Below are 23,116 nucleotides of genomic sequence, written 5' to 3' on the forward strand. Positions count from 1 at the left end.
TTGGAGAACAGGGATACCTGCTCTCAGTGCACAAGCTGGAAGGAAGATTTGAGCAGTGGCAGGGCAGCAAGGACGAATTAGAGCTGTTTAGAAGAAAATCTGTATCTAAGCAAGCAACCCTGAACAGCATTGAGCAGAAGACAAACTTCATTAAGTCCCTCTTTTAAAATTCTCATCTTATTTGATGTTGTTGATCTTTTCAAACTGGTTTTCTTTCAGGGTTTCATTTTGCTGCTCTGGGACTGCTGCCTTTGAAGTGGGGAAATAACTGTATAGGTGCAACTCCATTCCCTTTTATCCACCTGCTTTTGTTTAAAAAGTTTGTCTTCCAAACATAGCAATCACTAGTTTTCAGATCTCTAAATTATTTGCAATGTTGCTGGGCTTTGCTAGATTAAAATAATTTAAGATAATAAATCTGTAGAATCACAGTGGTGAATCACACCCATTATCTTTCTACTGTCGTCATCCTCCTGCGTGTTTGGGAAAGCTGTGTCAATTTAGGCATGATATAAAACATTGCACATTATATGCTTTTTGCAAGCAGATTTTCTTAACAAAATATACAGTCTCTGAGTAATGTAATTGAACATCTGAAGAGTTAAACTAAGCGTAGTTGTCTTTTTATAGAGTCAGGATATTCCATCATATTTTAATGCCTGTGAATTTGGATTAAAGAATCTAATTATTCACTAATGAGCAGTAATGGTACATATAAACTAAGGGTCACTATCCTATTACAGGCACCTGATGGTTCACTGATAAGCATTTGGTCATTAGATTGACCATAAAATATAGTCAATAATTGAGGTTACTCATAGAGCAGACACCTTATCAGCTTTAGGCATGGTGGGACAGCTTGTCAGTACTCTGTGTCCTGATTGTGCTGTGACTGAGCATATGATTAGGGTATTGAAGCAGTCTGTATGTAATGAAACTGCAGGAAAGGCATAGCAATATTAGCACAACCACTAAATGACTAATGTGTTTTTGTTCCAAGCCTTAGACACTTCAATTAGTTCCAATAAACTCTGATCTAGTGTAGTGGTAGGCAGAGAATTCAGATATTTTTCGTACAAGCTTTCATTACACTAGTCAAAATTTGTAACATTTAGGGGACAGATGAAATCTGTGTGGCTTTGAATAGAAAATGGTGGAAGTAATAAAGCCTGTCAATACTGGTTTTACTTCATGTTTTTTCAGTTTTGTTTTTGCATCTTTTAAATTTAGAATACTGAAACAATGGCTCATGGCTGATTTAAAGGATGAAGCTGATAGCAGCAAATTAGATGTCTACATTTTGCTTTAACGTCCATTCATGCAGTTCATGTAGGCTTGTGCATATAGATCTAAACTTAGAATGTGTTCTTTAGCATTTTGTACCATATGGAACATTAGTCAAATAGTCTCATCTTGAAAGCTTTTGTAGAGATATTGATTTTGCTGTGCTTCAAACTGTTGCAAAGAAAATAACCTCAGAACCAATTCTTTTATGATTTTTTTTTCCTCGAGAATGCCTTAACTTTCATAAATTATTTAATATGGTGAAGGATGCAAAATGCCTTTTGTCTTTCTGTTCATGCTTCTCTGATGCGACCTTGGAAAGTAACCATAGAAACATGTTAAAAGCATCAACTGAAAATCAGTAGTTCAGTTTGACAGTGATGCAAATTCTGTGAAAGAAGATTATGATGTATTAGGAACACTTGAGGCATATATTACTGCTAACTGGTTAAACCTGATTATTCCGTGACTATCAGTACTTTCAGAATTTAATTCAGGGGAAAAAAAGAAAGAGAAACGTATTTGTTTAAATAAGTTGCCATGTTTAAGATGTTTCTAGGTAAATCACTTCAGCTTGTCATCCTCTGTCCTGTTAAAAGCAAGAATTATATTCCTGCTAAGCTCATAATGTAGTTCACAGTTCTCTGTATTTAATAGCTGTAAACTTCTGCCCAGTACCCTGCTGGGGTGTGTGGGTGTCCTGGCTTTGTGCAGAGCTGACAAATTAAATCTCTTTGACAGATAATATGAATAACTGGGTTATGAATAAGTAGTAGTTCATCAAAAGGTGAAGAAAATCTATGATTCACTGGATCCTGAGTTAGAGATTTTTGTGCTGACCTGTGATAGTTAAGCTAGTCTGTGAGGCTGAAACAGAAATCCTTGCTGTAGTTGCAGGTAACCACAGTAAATTCTTGATGAATCATGGGTCAAGAGAGGAAGCAGAGTCACTTGTTAAAGCTTCCTCAGTAAGCATAACCCCCACCCAAGAAATCGTGTTGACGTGATGTGGGAAAATTCAATTTGAATTAGTTCCCTCAGAAAGTGGGGTACAAGGTCTTCCTGATTTGGGGCTGCTTTGCTGGCAGATGCATCCAAACCCCATGCATGGTTTGTCCCTATTACACAGTGTCATATGATAGGAGCTGCAGGGCTCCTCAGGGATGTGATGGCTTGCTGGCCTTAATGCCCAGCAGCCCCACAGTGCCATCCATCCCTTCTTTGTTAAATGCCCCAAAAAACCCCACTTGCTCTTGCTACCATTAGGTCACTGCTTAGGAATGGTGTCTGAGACATTTGCAGCTTGAGGGAGAGCTGTGGATCTGCAGGTGAAGTGGAGCATCTAGCTGTTTCAGGGGCAGCCAGATACATAATTAATGTTTTCTCCTTAATGAGTCCCTACTCTGGGTTTAGAGTAGAGGAGTGGAGCAGCCTGTTCCCTGCAGTGTCCTTCCCACTGTGTGGAGCTGGAGAGGGGATGCCCTCCTGTCCCCCTTTTACTGTCTGCTTGGAGCCAGGGAGAGCAAGACAGCCCTGATGCAAATGTGCAAATGGAGAGGGAGCAGGTGTGACCAGGGGCTGGCCTTGTCTCCTGGTGCCATGCCACCCTGCTGGAATGTGGCTGCTCTCTGTCCCTGGAGAGCAAGTGTGACCTGCACGTCTCACAGCGCGCTGGGGACAGGAGATGGGGCAGGGTGTGAGGCTTTGTGCAGTGTCTTGTATCACTTAGGGCAGCTTAAGCTTTCCTAGTTGCTGTGGCAGCATAATACTGCCTGTAATTAAGGACAAACAAAGAGTGTATGCTTTAGGTATATCCCATTTCACGTTAGCCTGTGAGGAGGATAAATTAGGAGATAAGCCTGCATTTATTAGGCTTTGTTCTTGGAAGCACAAATGACTCTCAGGACAACGTGTTTAAGAACAGAACATCATTACTGGTATCACTACTAATATAGCATCATGCATTTACACACTGCATTATTGGTGTGCGGTGAGCCAGGCTCCCTGCTAGGAACTGCTCATCTGTGAGACTGACGGGGCGGGGATGAGACACTGAGCTCTAGTTTGGCAAAGGGAAAATAAGGAAATTGTAAAGGTGAGGAAATTGGAGTAGCTGAGAGATGAAGGAAAGTAGAGTTTGGAAATGAATAATGCTGAGTTAGAACGCTACACAAAGCATGAAAAGGTGCCAGAGACCAACAGATCTATGGTCAGGGTATGCCTGTTGATTTAGAGGGGTGAAGCTCTGGATGATCAGACAAGGTGGAGAGCCTGTGGTGAGGGTTTGACAGAGTCTCAGGGGGAACTGGGTGGTGACCAGATGAAGCAGGACTGGGCATCTGTGAGTCATTGCCTTGGAAGACAGAGCTCCTGTACGGTGTGGTAGGGATCATGGTATGGGAGAGATCATGCAAGACAGCAGTGTCAGGGAGATGTTTGGAAGGAGAAGCCTCTCTTGGATAGCACAGGCTGTAGACTTGTGTGGGAGCGGGTTGGAATGTGGAAGAGGTGGCAGAATAAAGAAAGGAGGGAACCTGGTGCCAACCAGCTTGGCAAGAAATATGAAAAGGAAGAAGCAGTGAAAGAGGGGGGGAAATGGATCGAGTAATGTGGGGACCACGTGATGAGGTCAGGATTTTGGAGAGGATGTTCTAGGTCTTAACTCCAGTTTGAGAGCAGAAGCAGAACTGGGGCACAACAAAGCTCTTCCAGTGTTTTCTGCTGACTGAATACCTTAAAGATCTTTGTAATTTGAGGCCACACCTGAGGAGGGCTGATTTTTGTCAGTCCTTGAGTGCCTTGATGAATGATAATACAAGAGGTTCTGGAGCAGCAGAGGCAGCCCTCCCAGGAGATGTGATGACTTTTTGAGCTGCTGTAGGTGTTTCAGTACAGACAGTGGTTACAGCAGTTGGGTCTTGGATTAGCTCTATATACTGGGGCATTCTTGATGCCAGCATGAGGAAAAGAAGAATAATTTAAAACAGATGTGCCTACAAGCAGGAGAGAATCTATGCCTTCAGAGCTACTAAGGTTTGCATTTATTTAAGAGGGTAGATGGTAGTCAGTGGCTTTTAAACCAGGAAAAGGTCTGAAGTACTTGACTGGAGTCATGAAGATATTTCTTCTTACTTTGTCCTCTCTTCTGCTTGCCTGGACTTAATATTTTCTCCCTTAATTTTTTTTTCTTCTGTATGACCCTTTCTTTATTTTCTCCTTCCTCCCTAGTTGAATGCACTTGATTATTCTGTTTTCCTAAGTATATGGAATCTCACTGCTACCTAGCTACCAGAGTCTCTCTTTCCCCTTGGATTTTTCCTTTCTTTCTGCCCTTCCTAGCTTGTCAAGAGGAGCACTTCTCCTGCCTCCCCCTCAGCCCAGCCCTCCCAGTCTGCCTGCTTTTTTGGTTCCTGGACTCCTGAACACCAGCGCTTGCTCTGACTCCGTTATTTGGGGCTCCTCAGCTTGGCAGCAGTGGCAGCTGCACTGGTGGTTTTTCTGCAGTGGGAATGGAGCATTCCATAGGTAAAATGATAATGGTGACTTTCCTGTGGGGATGTAATTTGACAGTTTGCACCTGTTTTACAACTTTATTAGTGACTTCCAGACTCTTCTGGTAACATATTTAACTATTTTAATACCATTGTTAAGACAGACTTGGCAGGTGAAATAGTTTTAAATCAGACTGATAGTTTATTGAATATTTAGTTGTCCTGGCTAACTTGGAGTCACTCTACATTCAGTTTATGGTGTACAGGATGTGTTTTGCAGGGCAGATGGACTTTGAAATGGCGCTGTCTCTTTTCAGAGCTAAACTGCTTTGCTTGCTTGTGCTTGTCGCAAAACAAGACATCCCACATTATCATTTATTACAAAAATAAAATGTCAGGCCAAAACAATGCATCAGCACTATAGCTGCAGTGCTTGCTTGACCAACTGCAGGATTACTCTGATGATACTTTTTAATTGCCTATGAAATACTGAATTTTGGCTTTCTAAAACTTCCTTCATCCTTCCTGCTGGAGTATGGAAGATGTTTCTTTTGGCAGGACATTTCAAAGAGCTTAGCTGGTGTCTCACTCATCATTAGTTAGTGCTGCTATTGGGTTTACTTTCTGCTTCACTTTTGGCTTTTTTGTGTCCTCGGTGTTGGAGCTTGCTTATTAGGAAGCACTTGCCCTCTGGAGGAAAGGACTCGATGGATGTTAATCAGCATATAATAAATCTAATCTAAATGTTATTAGTGAAGCTTTCTGGACTTCAGGGCAAGCTTCAGAATATTGTTTGATAATGTGTCTCAAGCAGGTCTTCAGGAGTTGCTCATTTTTACTGAAATTTGAAGATACCATCTTTGGGTCAAAAATAGTCAGATCTCTCCATCTGCAGTGATTGAAAAACATGCATCTCAAATTTTCCTTCTAAGTGCTATTTTTAAGGGCACTGCAGTATCAGCCTGTTATACCTCTGAGAAGTATCACTTCAGAACTGATGTCAGTTAAATAAATCATAGTAACCCTGGGTTTAGAAGCCCATGTGTCCCTCCTCTGTTTAAAAATCCTCATTGTGTAGGCATACCACTTCTGTACTTGGATGATTTCCACTGCATCATTTAATGCTGTCAATGACCATTTAACTCACTAACAGCAAGAATAAGTAAATGCCCTCCTGAGAAGTTATTTGCTTGGCAGTATAGGTGTCAAGCTTTTGACTAAGCATCTGAAATAAAACCCAGCTGAAGTGGGAGTGCATCCTCTGTGGATTTTCGAGATGTGCAATAAAATATGCAACTGAGGGAGTTGGAATTGATGAGAAAGGTGTATCTGTGGGGATGGTGTGTTGGGTCAAAGGAAGGTAAAATGTAACCCACCTCAGTGCTTTTATTCTGAAGAAGGCATTATATTCACAGATGCTTGCTTGTATTCAGACTGCCGTATGCAATCAGGAACATGGAAATACAGGATTTCCCCCTCTTTTGATCCTTCTCTTTCCTGTTAGATATTTGTCTGAATCTGGTGTTCCAGACAAACCCTTGTTAGCCATGTCATGTATGTTATCTCTTATCTTTTCCACTTACAATACATCTACCTCTTCCCTGGAGCAGCCTGAATGAGCAGAATGATTTTTGTACATCAGGAGCTGATACTACAAAGCAAAATTTTAAGTAATCATTTTACATGTTACTTCAGTAGTGAAGGGCTAGTTAGCACCATTGTTTCAATTGCATTACTTTGTAGTTTTAAGAATGTCTTTCTTACTTTTTCCTGACAAAATACAAATGAGACTAGAATTCTGTTTTTCTCAACTTGACTGTTTCATGCATCTGTGTCTTGCTGGCAAATAAGTCCAACTTTTTTTTGCCGGAGGAGTGAGCTTGGATTGATGTGGTTCTGCCTGCTTTAGCTCAGTTAGCTCATGAAACAGAGTGGGGAAATATTGCTGGCATTCAGGTAGCTGTATTTTCAGTACACAGCTATGTATCCCATGCAGTGTGCAGCCTGGGAACTGACATATTTCTGTATTAGGTGTTGACAGTCGTGCTTACTTAAAGATTAACCTACACAGGTTTTCAGCAGTTTGTCATATGGTACAGTTGTAAACAGCGAGTGTGGAAGTGCAGCAATATGTTCATCTGCTCTTGCTTTGTTTAACATCATTAGTGAGCAGAGCTGGAAATGGTATGTGGCAGGCTGCTGTGACTAGCTGTTATTCTGATGTGTATATATATACATATATATGTATATATGTATATGCACATAAAAGTCGGTTCCTGAACACTGGTTCTGGCTACTGAAGAAATGTTCTTTGGCCAGAAAAACGTCTCAAACCTACAAACCGAAGAGAACATGGAAGTGAAAATTTTGTAGCAGCAACCTCAGAAGCTGCTGGTTTGGGAGAGCAGGAAAAATAGTTGGAGTGCAACTGTCAGTGCTCGTGAGGATCTGCCCTTTTGTGTTTCTTAAGCTTGGGAAAAAATTACAGAGTAGTGTGGTGAAAATTTCTTCTTGGATACCTATATGCAAATTGCTTGAATGCTTGAAGATGGGCTAGACTGGTTGCTTCTGTTAATTTAATAATCAGCTGAGTGGAGGGACAACCTCTTGGGTTTCTACAGTGTGAGGGAGCTCTTCTGATGTCAGGAGTACCTTGCAGGTTTGTTTTAGCTTTTCATCTTCTGGAGATGAGTTTTGAGTTTATCCTAGAGTGGCTTTGCCTGGCCTTTCTGTACTGTGCCTGAATTCAGGTGAGCCTTGATCATTGCTCACTGGTGCACAAAACTTTTATTCCATACTTAATGAAGTTGTGAACAGAGTTGGGGGCAAGCCACAAGGATGGTCAGAAATCAAGGAAACCTGACCTGTGAGGAGAGGTTGGAAGGATTGAGACTGCTTAATTTGAAAAGAGAAGGCTGACTGGGGTGTGGTAGTGGTTTTCATCCAGGTAACTGCTGCTGCTGGAGAAGGAAATAAGCTCCTCTGCATGTCTGCTAGTGAGGTGGGGGAAAATAGGGAATGGGAGATGGGAGATGTGAATTTTCTAAGAGTAAGTATAGTTAAAAACTGTCTGGTAAAAAACTGTGAAATGATGTTCTTAATATGTCAACACTGCTGATTTTTATTTCTGCCTTGCTGATTTTAATAAGAGATAGTAAGAGAAAATGACAAGGTCAAAGTGAGAGGCTGAAATTCAAGTCTGAATTGCAAGATTATGTTATGTGCATGAGGCAAGGCATGAACTTTGTCTCGAATTGGAGATACTTGCTCTCACAGTGTTGGTGGGGTAACATCCTCAAATTACTAAATGTAGTTTGACATTTTGGAATGTTTCAGAATAATGTATTTCTATTGAAACTTTATTACCCTCCCCCATTATAAAAATGCCATTGTTTGAGGCTGTGCATTGTGATCCAGATGAACTAATTATTTATTGAGGAAGTCAAAACACAGAAATAAGGAACATTGTTTTTTCTTCCTGGCAGTTATTCTCAGCAACGTTGCTGGGACAGCTAAGCAAACAAAGGTTTGGTGCAGAATTTGTGTAATGGTACGAAGTAGGGAAAGTACAGAAGCTGTACATCCATCACAGAAACTGAGTAGGCTTGAGGGAGGAAGAGACCATACCCTCAAAGTTTATCATATGCTTTATAAGTGGCTCCTTGGACAAATTTACTCTAGAAATACAGATGATGCCTGTCCTTTCCGAACCTTCATGATGTATTTAGACATTCCTGGTTCTCTCTTTAAAAATGTGTTTTTAAAAATCACATTATTTTTTTCCAAGGTGAATGCTGTTAGTGGAAACAGATACTTTGTTAGTTTTTAATTTTGCTTGGGGTTTTGGGTAGCAGCTGCATTTTTTTTTTCCTTGTGCTGACTTTCTAGCTTTTGAACCACAAATCAAACAACAATAGCAATAATAAAAATAATAATGCCAACCAAGTTTATCCTGTGAGTTATGGAAGGCTTGGGACAGGGTGCTGGAGGATCTATTGTAGGACATCCGTCTATTGGTTGCCTATTTTGATGAGTGATTAAGGAAACAATAACTGGAACTGCAGATAGGATGACAGGCTGTGACTTTCCCACTGCTTCCTTTTGGACTGGTTGGCAGCAGGAAAAGATTGGGATATTGGTTATGTGGGGGGAATTTATGCCTTGTTGAGCTGAGAACTGGGAATGTTTGGGAAAGCTTTGGTTTAAAATTGACTGTTTTTCAGTGTAAAGCCTGCATCCATAATTTTTCAAACTTAGGAGATGGCTCAGAACCAGGATAAAAATCACTTCCGTGATGTCTCTCAAGGTCAAACCAAAAGTCTTGAGTAAGCATACTCTTGTGTAAAGTCCAAAGTTCAGGATATTTAAGGCTTGGACTGTGAACTTCTTCGGCCTTGGCCCTTTCAGTGAAGCCCTTCAGCATTCTCACAATATGAATAATGATAGCAATCTCTGAAAGATAAGACTGGCTAATAACACTAAAACTGTTAATATTTAATGAGTCAAGTTGAAATGAATGTGCAGAAGTTTTATTTTATTATTCTAGTCAGTGGAGCTTAATAATGGGAAGCAGGACTCCCAGTTCTATTTCTGAATTGTGGCAGTTTGTCCATAAATGTACTGTGTCCTTTAAGTCCTCTGCCTTTATCTCAGTTGATCCATTTATAGTATGTGTCCCGAAGTATACTTCATAGCTCTCTTCTTTCTGAAGGTTAATAAAATTCAAAAGTTTTAAGGAAAAATTTTATAACTTTGCATAGTTATGAAAGTTTCAAGTATAATTCTTTTTGTGGAGAAATTATGCTCAGAAAGAGTGCTTTAGGGATTTAAATCGTGCTGTTTACTTTCACAGTTATAATGTGCAGAATGTGTGCAGGGAGTGTAAGCCAGAAGCAGCTTGCTGTACATCAGAATATCTGAAATGTCATGCTAACAACATAGGCAGAATTTAAAATTAAAAATGGCATGGCTCTTTCAATGAGCAGGTTTTGTAGCTACTGTTGATGCACACTCTTGTTCCCTAGGTGCTGAGCATTATGTAATTGATCTGGCCGTGGTTTTCCTCACTGGTCTCATCCGTGCATGGCAGAAAAGTCAGTAATCTGTAAATTGTGTGGGGGAAGGAGCAGGTTAGAGACCGTCCCTTGTCATCTGATATTTGAGTGCCCCTGCACGTGCCATATATTAGTTTTATTTTCTACCATGACGCCTAGCTATGAGGAAAGAACTCTCCAGAGTGTCTTAAAAGATGTCTTCTATTAAAGAGGGAAAGAGTTAAGCAAAATGCAGACAGTAGATCTCACAGCTAAAAGCAATATACATGGATGTCTCTCTAACTGGAAGAGAAGCATGAGAGTGTGGGGCTTGGTTTCCCTTGCAAGAGTGTTCTGTAGAAAAGTGGTTGTGAAGGCTGAATGGGGAAAGAGAAGATAGGTGGGAAATGTAAAATTCTGTCAGAGGTATGACAAATGTTTGGCACATGCCTAGAGAAACAAATGATGATATTGCTTAAGTTTTCTGTAGAATTTCCTAAAGGTGTTAAATAATTTTCCCTGTGAGGATGCAAAGTTGATATTGAGCAAGGTCATTGTGGTGCTGAAGGTATGTGTGAGGGCCTCCTGTGCAAGATTAAATTTGAGAAAAAGAAGCAGGTCAGGCAATGGACATGGCACCAAATTAGGCTTCCTACAGAAAGTGATCTGGTATGAGCTTGAGTTCTGCCTTTCAGGTGCTAGGCAAAAAGGGCCCAGTTTAGGAGAGCTTTTCCAACCCTATCTCCATGGATCAAATTCCCCCTGAGAAAAGGAATTCTGGAGAAAAGACACAACTGAAAACTTAAGTGTAAATTCAGAAATGTGTTGTTGGAAAGGACTGCAGAAAGTCTGGCACCCTGGAGTGTCTCAGGGCTGGCTCCATTTAAATGTATTCTCTCATGAATTTTACTGAAGTAAAGAAGTTTCTGAAGTTAGATTTTGTTTGATTTATTTGGGCCCGTGTCCAGACCAGCTTGGCCTATATTTTGGCCTAATGAGTAAGTGGCTGGGATGCCACCAAGTGTATTGCTTGTTCTGTTCTGCAAGAAGCACACAGGGATTGATGAGTGTTTCTGTTGTGCTCTTTGCCTGGACCTGCCCAGGAGCCCAAGCAAAGCAGGTGAGAGGGGCTGCCCAACTGGCTTCTTGTTCAGAGCTGACTGTGCTTTTTAGAGGAGCTGGGGATGACAATTACTTGAATTCATATTCAGAGTCTGCAGTTTGATAGTGATGTTTTGTTTTGCTTAAATTGCCCTATGCTTTCGATTAGATCCTTACCCTTTCCCTTTTACAAAAAAACCCAAAAACCAAACAAAATCAAACCCAGCAAGCTGTTTCATACTGCTTTTGCAAGTTGTCTGTGGTGTTCTAACTTCATAAATAACCTTGTTTGAATGTCAGGCGAAGCCATTCTTGCATTCAAACACAGAGAGGTTGTAATTAAGCTTTGTGCACTGTTACCTGACAAGAGATGCTTTTTAAGTGTGAACCACTCGCATCATTATTAGTGCAGTTGGCTGGTTGCCCATCAAAGCACTGATTATTTTCTACAACAGCTACTCTAGTTCCTCTGCTTTCAGTTTCCTGTTATCTCACGTGGATATCAACAGTCCCTTTGCCAAACTTCTTAGCAAAATCATCACCCTCCAGACTCACAGGAAGAGGATTTATCGGCACTACAGCAGTTAATTGCTTTAGGTAGCATATGCCACTGTCCTTTGAACAGTGGAGTTGCAGGGAGGTTATGAATACTTTTCAACGTGAACCAGTTTGAAAGTGGTTCTGGCTTGCTGCAGAAGTTAAAGCAATTAGTTACAGATTAGGTATCTTTGATCTGCTTATCAAAACGTCCCAGAAATGTGCTACTGAGTTATTTTGAGAAATGCTATACTTCTAAAAAGTGGCCTTTTCTGTTCATTGTTTATATGCTTTGCTTAGCTTGGCCTTTTTGGGTGCAGTTACTCATTGAGTGTTAGTACTTAGCTGCTTGAACACACAGTTCCTGAGTAAATTTGTCCTTTGTATTTCATTCCCTTTCATGTATGTTTCCCAGAGGAGCTCCTTCAGCCAGATCTGTTGCAGGAGTAATTATTTCATCAGGATTTAATGTATATCTTGATTGCACTTTGAAGACATTCTCTTGAGGAGTTTTTATAACTTCAACAAGAGATCATAGCATGTAAACAAGAAAATAAACATTATCTTTTGTATTAATCAACAAGACAATTAAATAATAAGCAGGATTGTTAATTGGTACTTGGAGATAGATGCTAATGACTGTCTTGAGTTCCACAATGACAGTACCAACAGGTAGAGACTCTCTTCTGCACAGTAAAACTGCGTATAATTTAAGAGGCATTACGGTTTTAATGTGCAGCTGCAACCACAATGAAGTTGTGCAACTGTGTTCCTGGTGTCCTATTTCAGCATATGTTTTCATAGTGAATGAAGTATTAGCAAGGGGATTTGAGATTTAGGCAGTTAAATCAGTTCTCATTGCCACCAAACCCTTGAGGTTATGTATAAACCCATGCTTGTGCTATTTTGCTTTGCTGTGGGATGCAGCTCCTGCTGGTTTCAGGATGCAGTGGTAGTCAAAAGCTGCTTCTTTCCTCAGAGGAAAAAGTCCAACTTGTTCCTCAAAAGACAGTGGCTTTGGGCTCCCTCCGAGTTTGGAACAAGGGCCTCATTTTTTCATCACACGAATCTTTGTCTTCTTCTATATACTGTAGTGTTTATAGAGGGAGAAGGAAGCATGTAGGGGGTCTGCATCTCTAGAAGTTGAAGTAAAAAAGTTCAGGAGTTTAACACACAAGTTTAGGAATATAGAGAAAAGGACTGGGAATTTTGGAGATCTCTATTGAGAGTCTTGCTATTCTACTAACTGGCTGTCTAATTTTGACTCACATGTCCAGTTTTGCTCCTCAGACAAAGCCAGTTCTTTGTGCTGTTGCTCATTTGAAACCAATAGTGCAGCTGGAAGAAACTGTGCAGCCCTTCTGCTCTTGGTGTTAATTTTTATTTCTGACCTACAATAAATACAAACAAAGGAACAGTTTCCCTCACTGATCACCTTACTAGATGACTAAGCCTGAGGCTGCGTGACAGTGATCTCAAGATTTGTAGCATGGTTGTGGTTCTAGATTTATCCTTAATTCATTATGACAGCAAAACACTGCCTTGGTTTCTCCATAGGTCTGTTGCTTATAATACTTCACAGATGCTAGTGTCAGTTTGATCTCACTGAAAAATACTTGGAGATCTTGGACTGACAGATACGATGAAAATGTAAAGTAGTCCTTGTATCCTTTATCTTGTCCTTTATCTTATAGTACTCCTCTATCTATACTAAAGATACTTACTAATTTGTTCCAAGTGACAAGCCCTTATATTGCAAGCATGGAGCAGAATAGTGGTTTGTCCCCAGAAGACCTGCTGATATCAGTAATGTGGTCTCAGCATGTCCACAGATGATGGCAGTGGGACACCTTGTGCTTTTGATACCCTAACAGTCATTCAAAATAAAGCTAAAAGCTAACAATTTGGATGTTTTTATGATATTTATCTGTCAATGGACTGTCTACTGACAGTCTCAGGGTCATATCACATGTGTCTTTTTCATGTGGTAAAGCTCTCCTTGACTTTGAGAGAACTGAGATTTCACCCTCATTGCCGTGCCCAGTTGCCCAGCATGTGCTTGCTATTATGTATATTTTATTCTGCTTAAAATAATCACTCTGCAGGGTGAATTTTATTTTCCTATGTGGGTTTTGATGTAGGGAAGTTTCTGGTTTGGTTTCTTGCTATGTTGTTTGGTGCTGCTGATGGGGAATAGCAGGAAAAAAAAAAGATTATGTTCCTATTTTTATTCACAAGGAAGAATGTTACAATTTTAATTGTATGTTCTAATTTTTCCTCCTTCTTCATCTTTTATGTTTTGGAATTCTGCATTTCAAAAGCAGGATCATTATCATTCAGCACATTAAAGCATGTCTTTTTAATAGCTTTCTGTTTTAATGTGGAAGAATGGAGTTGGGGAGAAAAAACCAATCTGCCTTGGAGGAAATGTTCTGTTATCTAATGATTTTCTGTGCAGCCAACAGGAGAGGATCTTGAGCTTGGCTGACTTGGAGTGTTATTCTGTGCCTTGAGTAACTTGTAGAGTACAAGGAACCACTTCCATAATGTTATCACCAGCAAAGTCCATCTGGTTCTGCCAGTGACAAAGGGATTATTTCAGCATTTTATTACATCAGGGAGACGCTAGTTTTTTAGGATTCAGATGTCAGGCTGTTGGGGGAAGGGAAGGGCAAGTCAGATTATAATTGAAATTCTGTTGATGGAGAACATAGCTGAATATTTTGCCAGTAATTTTTCTACCCATATTTCCTTTATTAGTGTCCTGATGGCTTGTCCTTATGAAATCAGATTAGAATGCAATGACTTGATTTGTTAAGCAGGCAGTGATGACAATGAGCATCTGTTTGTCTGGTTCAGATTGCTGTTAACACCTAAATAACATTGTCTTTTCTTGCTATTACTTTTATACAGAGCAGCACAGAAGCTTAACCTGTCTTCAAAGAGAAAGAAATACCATCCACCCCTGCCACACACACACGACTTCTCTATTTATGCTACTAACTTCAGTGGCATCCTGCAGCTCTGTCCTCCCCCAGCACCACCATGCCTTCTGAGAGCTGTGTCCAAAATCAAGGATAACCCTGGCATTGGAAAGGTAACTTTGCATTTCAATATTTTAAAATATTTTTCTAGATGAATTTTAACTGAGCTGGAAGCTTCTGGCCTAGAACAGAGCTGGATAGACTCAAGAAAAGGGTCTTGGGATAGAGAGAGAGAGCCACATCCATTTGAAGTGCTGTTACCTCCTGTGGACTTTGCAAAGAGTAAGAGACAAAATTTCCTTTGACGTCCAAACCCACTGGTCCAAGCCCAGTGCCCATTTAGGCTTCAGCTGTGGAAGGAGGAGTCTCTGTGTTGCCAGCAGGACTCAGGCACTGGTGCTGTCTCTCTGCTGAGGTTAAGGAGATATGCTGAGGGGGCTTTGTTTCCTTCTACTTTACATGTCATTGTAAGAGTATGGAAATGGAGTAGCAGTCTCGCCAACTTAGGAAATGCAGCACCTTTGAAATTGAAAAATTCATGATAAGTTTATCTAAAATTAATTAAAATACAACCCAATTACTTGGAGCTTTATTCATATTTATAACTGTTTAATCACCCACACAACTGAGTCTGAATACTTATTTATGAAGGCTACAAGAGACTAGTGTTTGAAGATAGAATTGAAGTATGTAATGTGCATATGGGAGCTAAAATATGCACCTAGAGTAACTATACAAATCAGCATTAACATAAAGAGTTTGTCAGCCTAACTACCTGGAGCTGACACTTGCTCACAGAGAATATTCTGTATTTCCTGAATTTGTGCTTACTGGAAAATAAAGGAGTAATTTGGGCTATTTTAAGCAGATGAAAAGTCACAGAGGAAAATTGATTGGTTTTTTTCCTCCTGCTTTTCCAGTGTTTTAGAAAAGGGGATGTAATGATGGAATACAGCAAACCTGGCACAGTAATTTAGACATTCCCAGTTTGGAGGAGGGTTTGCTAAGGAATGTCCTTTCTGTGTGTGAGTTTTAACAAAACGCATTTGTTGTGCCTATTTTTTTTTTTTCTTTGAGACTTAGTACTTGGCTGTGGCACCAGGAATAACAGGGAGCATGGCATTTCTGAGGCACTTTGCCTTAAGAAGACCTTTAAAGTATGATTGTACAACCTTGTGCCTGCAGCTCAATAAAACTGTCTCTGCACTTGTGTTCCTGCAGCTATGTGTACCAAGAGATAACAGCCTTTTTCCTGTGCTTTGAGGGTGGCTGGTGGAACTTCCCAGCATGACTTGCACCTCATGGAAAGCACTGGTTTATCTGGTGTCCTCAAACAGATTAACAAAGTCTGTGATCAAGTGCATGATTGCAGAGGGCAGGAGATAATATGCCTTGGGTCATGTGCTTTACCTACTGTTTTCATTAGTGAGCAGAGAACTTTTCAAGGGAAAGCTCCACCAGAATGCCAAGGATGTGGCAGGAGCCTGATCAGCTCAGCTGTGGGAGCTTCTCCTCCAGCACAGGATATGTCTGTCTGTTGACCCACAAAATGTTTGTTATTTAGCCTTCAGCTGAAAACATTAAAGATGTGGAATATCCTGAGTTGGAAGGAACCTACAAGGATCATAGAGTATTGAAGATTCTGTTTATTTTGATTCTTGGGGATGGTCCTCTGCAGGACCAGGAGTTGGACTTGATGATCCCTGTGGATCCTTACAACTCAGCATATTCTGTGCATCTCTGAGGGTTCCAGCTGTTCTCATCAAATACTTGTTGACCACAATTTGGAAGAATCCTGTGCTTTGCTGAAGAGGACAAGAGCTCTTTGGTAATTGAATCAGCCCTTTAGTTGAGATTCAGAGCATCCAAATGGTGATGGGGTAAGATATGTAGTAAGATATGTAGTAAGATATGTAGTACCTACTAAATGTCTCTTAACCCATTCCTCTTTTTCAACTTCATAAATATCAGTTTGCCTTAAAAAGACCCTCCAGCAATACAGGTTTTTCTAAAAATTATGAGTCAGCACAAATGAAATTTCATGTGTCTGAATTCTTAGAACTTGTGATCCAAGGAGAAGTGTCATTCTCTATAGGTGTTCTTTACTACTAAAAATTCATAGTTTCACCTTCTCTGAGCAGTGCCAAATAGCTTTTGGTAGCATTTAGCTCACTGTGCATTACCACTCTCCATTATTTCCTACTCAGCAGCTCCTGCTGATCAAGATTTACTCAGCTGGTATCTCATGATGAGGGTGATGGGAATAAAGTAATTACTTTTCTTCCTCACTGCTTTAAGTATCACAGCAATGGAGAGAGCAGTCACTAAACACTGGCAGTTGTGCTGTGGTCCTCTGTTAACATCAGTCTCTCTTCTAAAGCTTTTTTACTTTACACTCCTCCTGGTTATCATTTTCCTCAGCTTGTTCTTGCAGCCTGTGCAATACTGGATATAAGATACACATATGGAACAGAATCAGTGATGAATTCTGGAGTCACTTTTTCCTTCCACAGCATCTGTGACTGTGGTTGGTACTCTGTGTGGTTTGGGTGATCATTCCCATTTCAGCAGTGTCCCTCACTGTTACTGTGTGGTTACAGTGGGTTAAGCAGCTGGTGAGGCAGCCTTTGCCTCCCTCACCTCTGAGGAGAAGTTGTGCAAGAATGAAAAACAGAAGTAACAAACGAGAAAACCATGCAGTGTCCAGGATGGTTCAATAAGAGGAATGTGCCTCCCTTTATAAAAAGATGAAGAGATGAATGATATGCCAACTATGCCAAAATACTTTAATTCTATGTGAGTAGTGCCTGAATACTACAGTGACTGACTATTGTTTGTACTGACGCATTCTGTGCAGTCCCAGTTCTCTCCTAAATCCACTGGAAGCTTAGAGTAAAGTACATGTTGAAGCATTTACAATGGCAAATATGACTGACTTCCTTTATTGTCTCTGCAATGGTAATTCTTAACATTTTTCCATCCACTGATACTCAAGGCTGGTTCAATATATTGTAAGAGACACAGAAAAACATGGAAAATGTGATATATTTTGGGGACAATAGAGAAATAAGAGTTATTCTGAACTGGATGATGGGACAGTTGAATCTAAGGAACTGACTGAAAGTAGCACCTGGACTATCTTGTGTTCTTCTGGGGTGTCAAGCACTGAACAGGTCCTGCCACTTGCCTTGAACATTTGAGCACAACAGACATTTGGGGAAAGGAAGAGGCTTGAGTTCTTGCTTTTCATAGCCTGCATGGCTGCAGTAAATGCAGTTACTGTGCATTGTGAGCACTGCTGGGTGAGGCAGGAACATGGAGAGATCGTGGTGGCCAGTCCTTGCACTTGCACTCAGTTAATGATTATTTGAACCCAAGATCTAAATTTATTCTTAATTTCACATCATCATCTCCAAGCGTATCATCCAGTTCTTCTGCGGTGAAATTGCTACATGGCTTTTATGGTTGAATAGATTTGTTATTAGATACTTACTGCAGCAGAGAGCCCTTACATATCTTTTCCAATTTGTATTTAAAATGTCTCACTGTTTCAAGTATTTTTCTGGAAGGTGGAAAATAAATAATATTAATTTCTTTTATATTTCAGAAATACTAATTTTTTCTGCTTATAATAATTTAAGCAGCAGTGTGTGGACTTGTCCTGTGATACAAATCTTTAATTAAGCCTTTTGCTTAATTTTCTTTAGTAAGATTGCAAAGTGTTACACACTTTCACAGGTGCTTGCTGGGTTTGTCAACATGTAGGAATACCAAGCAGGGAAAAAGCAACCATTTAGAACAGTAGGTCTGCCTGGGACCTTTGTTTCTTATAATCAACAGTAATTCAACCTCATGCACAAAGGAAGATCCCACTATCAAATCAAAATGGATACTGAAAGGAATTTTGCACACTACTGATAAATGTTATGTAGCAAAATTCATACCTTTCTCTTGAATGTGCCAAAAGCATCAGAGTCCAAACCATTCAGTTAAATCTTACTTAAAAGGCAATGATCCAATGCACCATGATTCTTGTAACTGAATCATTTTTGTGGTCTCTCTGGGTGTTATTAAATTTAATGTCAGAATAGTAGGAAAGACGTCTGAAAGCCATTTAATATTGTCACTGGAAAGAAGTTAGATTATGCTCAATTTCTGACATTAATGTGCTACTTAAGATAATTTATCATATTGTGGTATTAAGAAAGACATCCTTTTTACAGTGGCTGCTGTATAGCGTTCTAATGTGCTATTTTTCTTTAGCATGGTGGGAAGCCTTTTTCATGCAAAATGTTATTTTCTGAGGTTCTATTCAGCTCATTCTTTATAATACTGCATCACTTAAAACAGCAACTTTAAGTGCTTGTCTCTCCCAAGGATTCTGTCACTTTTTTTTTAATGTTAGAATGACAGAATGCTCCTATGTGAGACAATTGAAGTGGAGCATTTAAAGAGAACCTGAATAGTCAGGCATGTTGCTTGGACAGGTATATGCATACTGCCCTCCATTTATGAGTTTTAGACATTTACTTCCATTTATGCTTTACTAAGCCGTAGCTAAGGTACTGCTAAAGTGATTTACTGATCATGCAGGGTTGTCTTAAATGTGCTGTTTGTGCCATTCACTGGTTCTTACGATGGTTTGATGATGGATAACAAATAGATACTTAATTTTGTCATCTTTACTGCTTCTTGTTCCCTAATGACTGAAGCATTATTTCTGATGTAAGTCATGTATCACAGTAAGTACTCACCTATCGGTGCAGGTAGCACTGTATCATCCAAGGTACATGCATCCCTGCCACAACACCTTGAACTGCTTAAACAAAAAAGTGGAAAAGTGAGAGAAAAATACATAAGTTCATATACTTTGTTTTCACCTTGAAAAAATGAAATAGTTTTCCTTCATGTCTTCTGAGACTACAGAATCAATTCTTTTTTAGCAGAGTACAATATAGAAGTGATTTTTTTTTTCTTTTTGTTTTAGGTTCTCCCAGGGGAGCTAGATGGTCTGTGCTAGTGTGGCAATTTTTGCATATATATTTGCCATCCATTGGTAGTGGCAGTATATAAAAGGCTTGTAAGAACCACCCACAGTAAAACAATTTAGCAAGGGTTATATATCTGTCAGTTACAATTAAATCCATGAAAAATATTAGCCGTGTACTAGGACTTTTGTAGTTTGATTTATACTGTAGTTGAAAAATAAGTGATTTCATTGGAAAATGGTCTTTATTCAATGGAATGTGAATTCTTTGTAATTTCTTGGTGAGAAATCTTAAATCAGAATGGTGAGTATCTAAACATAGTTATTTAATTAACCTGCTGTTATACGCCATTTTGTGAACATTGGACAAAATTAACTTCTTGGCTGCATAATGCCTGTCAAGGATGTGTGTTTCTAGGGAATATTTAGTGTCCATTCAAATTTGTTATAATGACATTTATTGCTAAAGACCAAACTGCTTGTTCATTTAGGGATTATCATACTGCTGTAATGCAGAATATGACCAGCGTTTTTAAAATGGATTCCAATATAGTGCCAGCACCTTCCCAAAATATAGTTTATTTTAATAAAAAAGGCTTGAGCACATGTATTTTAAAATTTTACAAGCTTTTAAATCCATTCCTTTTACTTTTTTTCCTTCTCATCATGTCTAATATGAAACTTGGCAACTATATAAGCATCAGATGCTAACAAAGCATCACTACAAAAACATAAACACTGCACATCCATTGATTTCAAAGGAGGTACCATATGTTAAAGTTATGCCCTGTGCTAAAATACTTGGCTGGGTCAGGATCCCAATTTCCTCAACGTTCAAAATGCCATGGAGTCTAGTCATTACCTAGTGAATTAGTAGAGTCTTCTCTGTCTACATGTCTGTCCCTAATTAAACTGTGTAGAGGGTTTGGCACCCTCCACTGAAAGATGAATGACCAATTTTCTAAGAAATATACATGTATATATGTATATATAGTATTTTTTTATTTGTTGTCTAAAACATGTAGTAGAGGTCCATTATAGTCTTAGGAACAGAATTCAAATAATCTAGTTCTTTAAGTGTGAGGTGGTCCTTCCTCTTTCTCTGGTCTCAGAGTTTAAAGCCTTTCCACCTCTCTTGCTTAGGGGGTAATAATCTAGGAGAACCTGATTGTCAATCTCTTGGCTGTTTCTATCTAGAATTATGGGATTGTGTCATTCTCTCTGTTGATCAGTGGCTCTTTTCTCTGCAAATTCAGGCTTTGACATGATTTCTTCTGGGGCAACATGTGCCTCACTGGTCTTGGAGTTCTGTGTTCTTTGATGTATGGCTTTGTGATAGCTCCATTTACTTCAGATCCAAAATATATCGGCCTTCATAGATAAAACTGCTAGCTTGCTTCTGACCATCAGTCCCACCTTCAGCTGTCAATTGCTTCAAATTTTTGGGTTTCACAGGTTTTTGGTCTGTCTCTTCCTTTTTCCAACGCTTATTTTTTGGCGCTGACATATGCTTGATGCTCTGTGCTGTCTTCACCAGCCCATTACTTTGGTTGGTGTGATTCCTCTGTCCTGTTCTCCTCAACTCATGCTGGTTCAGTGTGCTGGGGACATCTGGAAATTATGGGCCCACACCATCGGGTCACATGGCAATGCTGGAGAAGGTCACAGCACAAGAACAGTGACTCCACATGCAAGTGGGCAGAAGGTTTCTCCTCATGGCCCCTTGGTGTGAAATGGGGCAGCCAATATCAAAGGAGGAGGTGTGCTGCAAGGGGAGGAAGGGCTGATGCCATCACATCATGTACATCCCTCAGTTTCTGAGGTTTATCTGGTGTTTAGGTGAAAACTGTTAAATATCCATCTAGATTTGATTTTCATAAGGGGTAAAGATCTCAAGGTCCAGAGTTTTGTCTCAGGACTCCAAGAGGTTATTCATATTTGAGTGGATCTGTGATTCTCTAGTGATGTCATCAGATGATTCTAAAACTTAATGGGGTTTGGCCCCAGAGTCTTCCACATAACCTTGTCTTTCATAAGGAGGACTTTTCTTTTTTCCCCCTCATTTATTTTTTTCAGAAATCTATCCTTTTTCCAGTTAGTCTCCTTAAATTCCCATATATTTGGGATTAAATTGGTGTGATTTTGTTTTTGTGCTTCAGCATCCATCCCTTAGGTTGGCCCTTCCATAGCTGGAGCAAATGAATTTTAGTGGCTGTTTTCTTTTGTTGCCATTCTTTACCCTGACTTCCACTGTAAGCTGACAGATAAACTTAAAAAAAAAAAAATTCTTTGATTGCTCAGAAACTCTCTCATCTTTGCCAGTGAAGGTTAAAATTACACCGCTGGGTGAGGGGCCTCTGACCTTATGCCACCTATTTCTAAAGCTTTTCCAAATTAGGTACTTGTTTATTTATTTTTTTGAACTCTTTTATCTTGTAATGACATATTAAAGATATATTTACCATTTTCTTTTCCTAAGCACTTTTGATTTTAATAGTGTTTCCTTCAGCAATTCTTCTGACCTCCTGGTTTTTGCATATATACAAATTTGGAAAAGTTCAGTAATGGAGTGTGATCCCTCGGTGTACAAACACCACCAGATTAGAATCAGTTAATTAATGAGATACTTCAATTGTTTCCATGATTTAGGCTGTCTTCAGGCACTGAGAAAAATGTTAATAATGCAAAAATATTGTGATATTTATGTTTCTTTTATTATTATTATTTGCAGAAATTGAACTCAAATACAAACCTAGCCTCTTTTTCTATCAACATCCTCATTAAAATAGAGCCTCTCTCCAGTATTCAATGCCTGCATGAATGTCTGTGTACAATGTCTTATATCCTTTGTTATTATGAACTTCCACTTGTAATTTTTTTTTTACTTTGTGTCATTCTCTGCATTGAAGAAGAAGCAACAAAAGGGGAGAAAAAGGTAGTAATAATACCGACTTCAGCAAAAAGGGTCATTGCCATCAGAGGATGGATGCCTGTGTTGGCTCTCCTTAAGGAATATAAAAGATGTGGGGTGCCCTGAGTCTGAGATGACTTCTGAAATCACCAAATTTGTATTGTCTTTCCTTTTTTTTGTGTTCTCTCTCTCTTTCTTTCCCTCCCCACCCAGTCCTTTTAGGTCTCTTCAATTCCCAGCCCCCCAACCTGTTCTTTTTCCTTCAGACCTGTCTTATTCTTCCCTTTTTTATTAATTCTCCTCTAAATTCCTCTTCTTATGTTTCCTTGCTTTGTACAAATGTCAGCAGTAGCTGGCACTGCTGCAGTTGGAGTTGACCCCAGTACATATTGTCAAACCTATACATGTTGTCAAGTAATCACCCAAAAAGGGTGTGATCTTGAGTGGGCCTGAAATTAATTATGCTCAATTCTAATAATTCATTTTCATAAGCAAACAAAAGCATTAGGGTGCAGTCATTGCTGATTTGCTCCCTAGTTATGGGCCAAAGTTACTTTCAAATTTACAGGCCCTGTGTTATCCTGAGTCCTCCCCTCCCTGCAAGCTCTTGTTTCTGGATGATTTCCTGCACTACATATTGCTGTCTACAGGTGAGCATGCCTTCTGTATGAGAGCTAGATAAAGAGACCCAGGAGAGGCTGCAGTTAAATTGATCCTTAAGGCAAGAGCCATGCTGGCTCTATAGTACTCATGTTGTACTGTTTTCCTGCAGTATTAACTCCAGAAGA

At 39.6% G+C, this 23,116-nt stretch overlaps 1 protein-coding gene across 1 annotated transcript in view; it reads left to right on the plus strand.

Annotated features, from left to right (window-relative positions):
- KIF26A (kinesin family member 26A) overlaps positions 1-23,116 on the plus strand; it is a 95,195-nt gene that overhangs the window by 53,844 nt on the left and 18,235 nt on the right. The window contains exon 5 of the mRNA XM_062494764.1: positions 14,360-14,543. Coding sequence (XP_062350748.1) covers positions 14,360-14,543 — 184 coding nt within the window. The remainder of the gene's footprint in view (positions 1-14,359; positions 14,544-23,116) is intronic.

Source organism: Cinclus cinclus, chromosome 6 (genome assembly GCF_963662255.1).
Source record: "Cinclus cinclus chromosome 6, bCinCin1.1, whole genome shotgun sequence".
Lineage (NCBI taxonomy): Eukaryota > Metazoa > Chordata > Aves > Passeriformes > Cinclidae > Cinclus > Cinclus cinclus.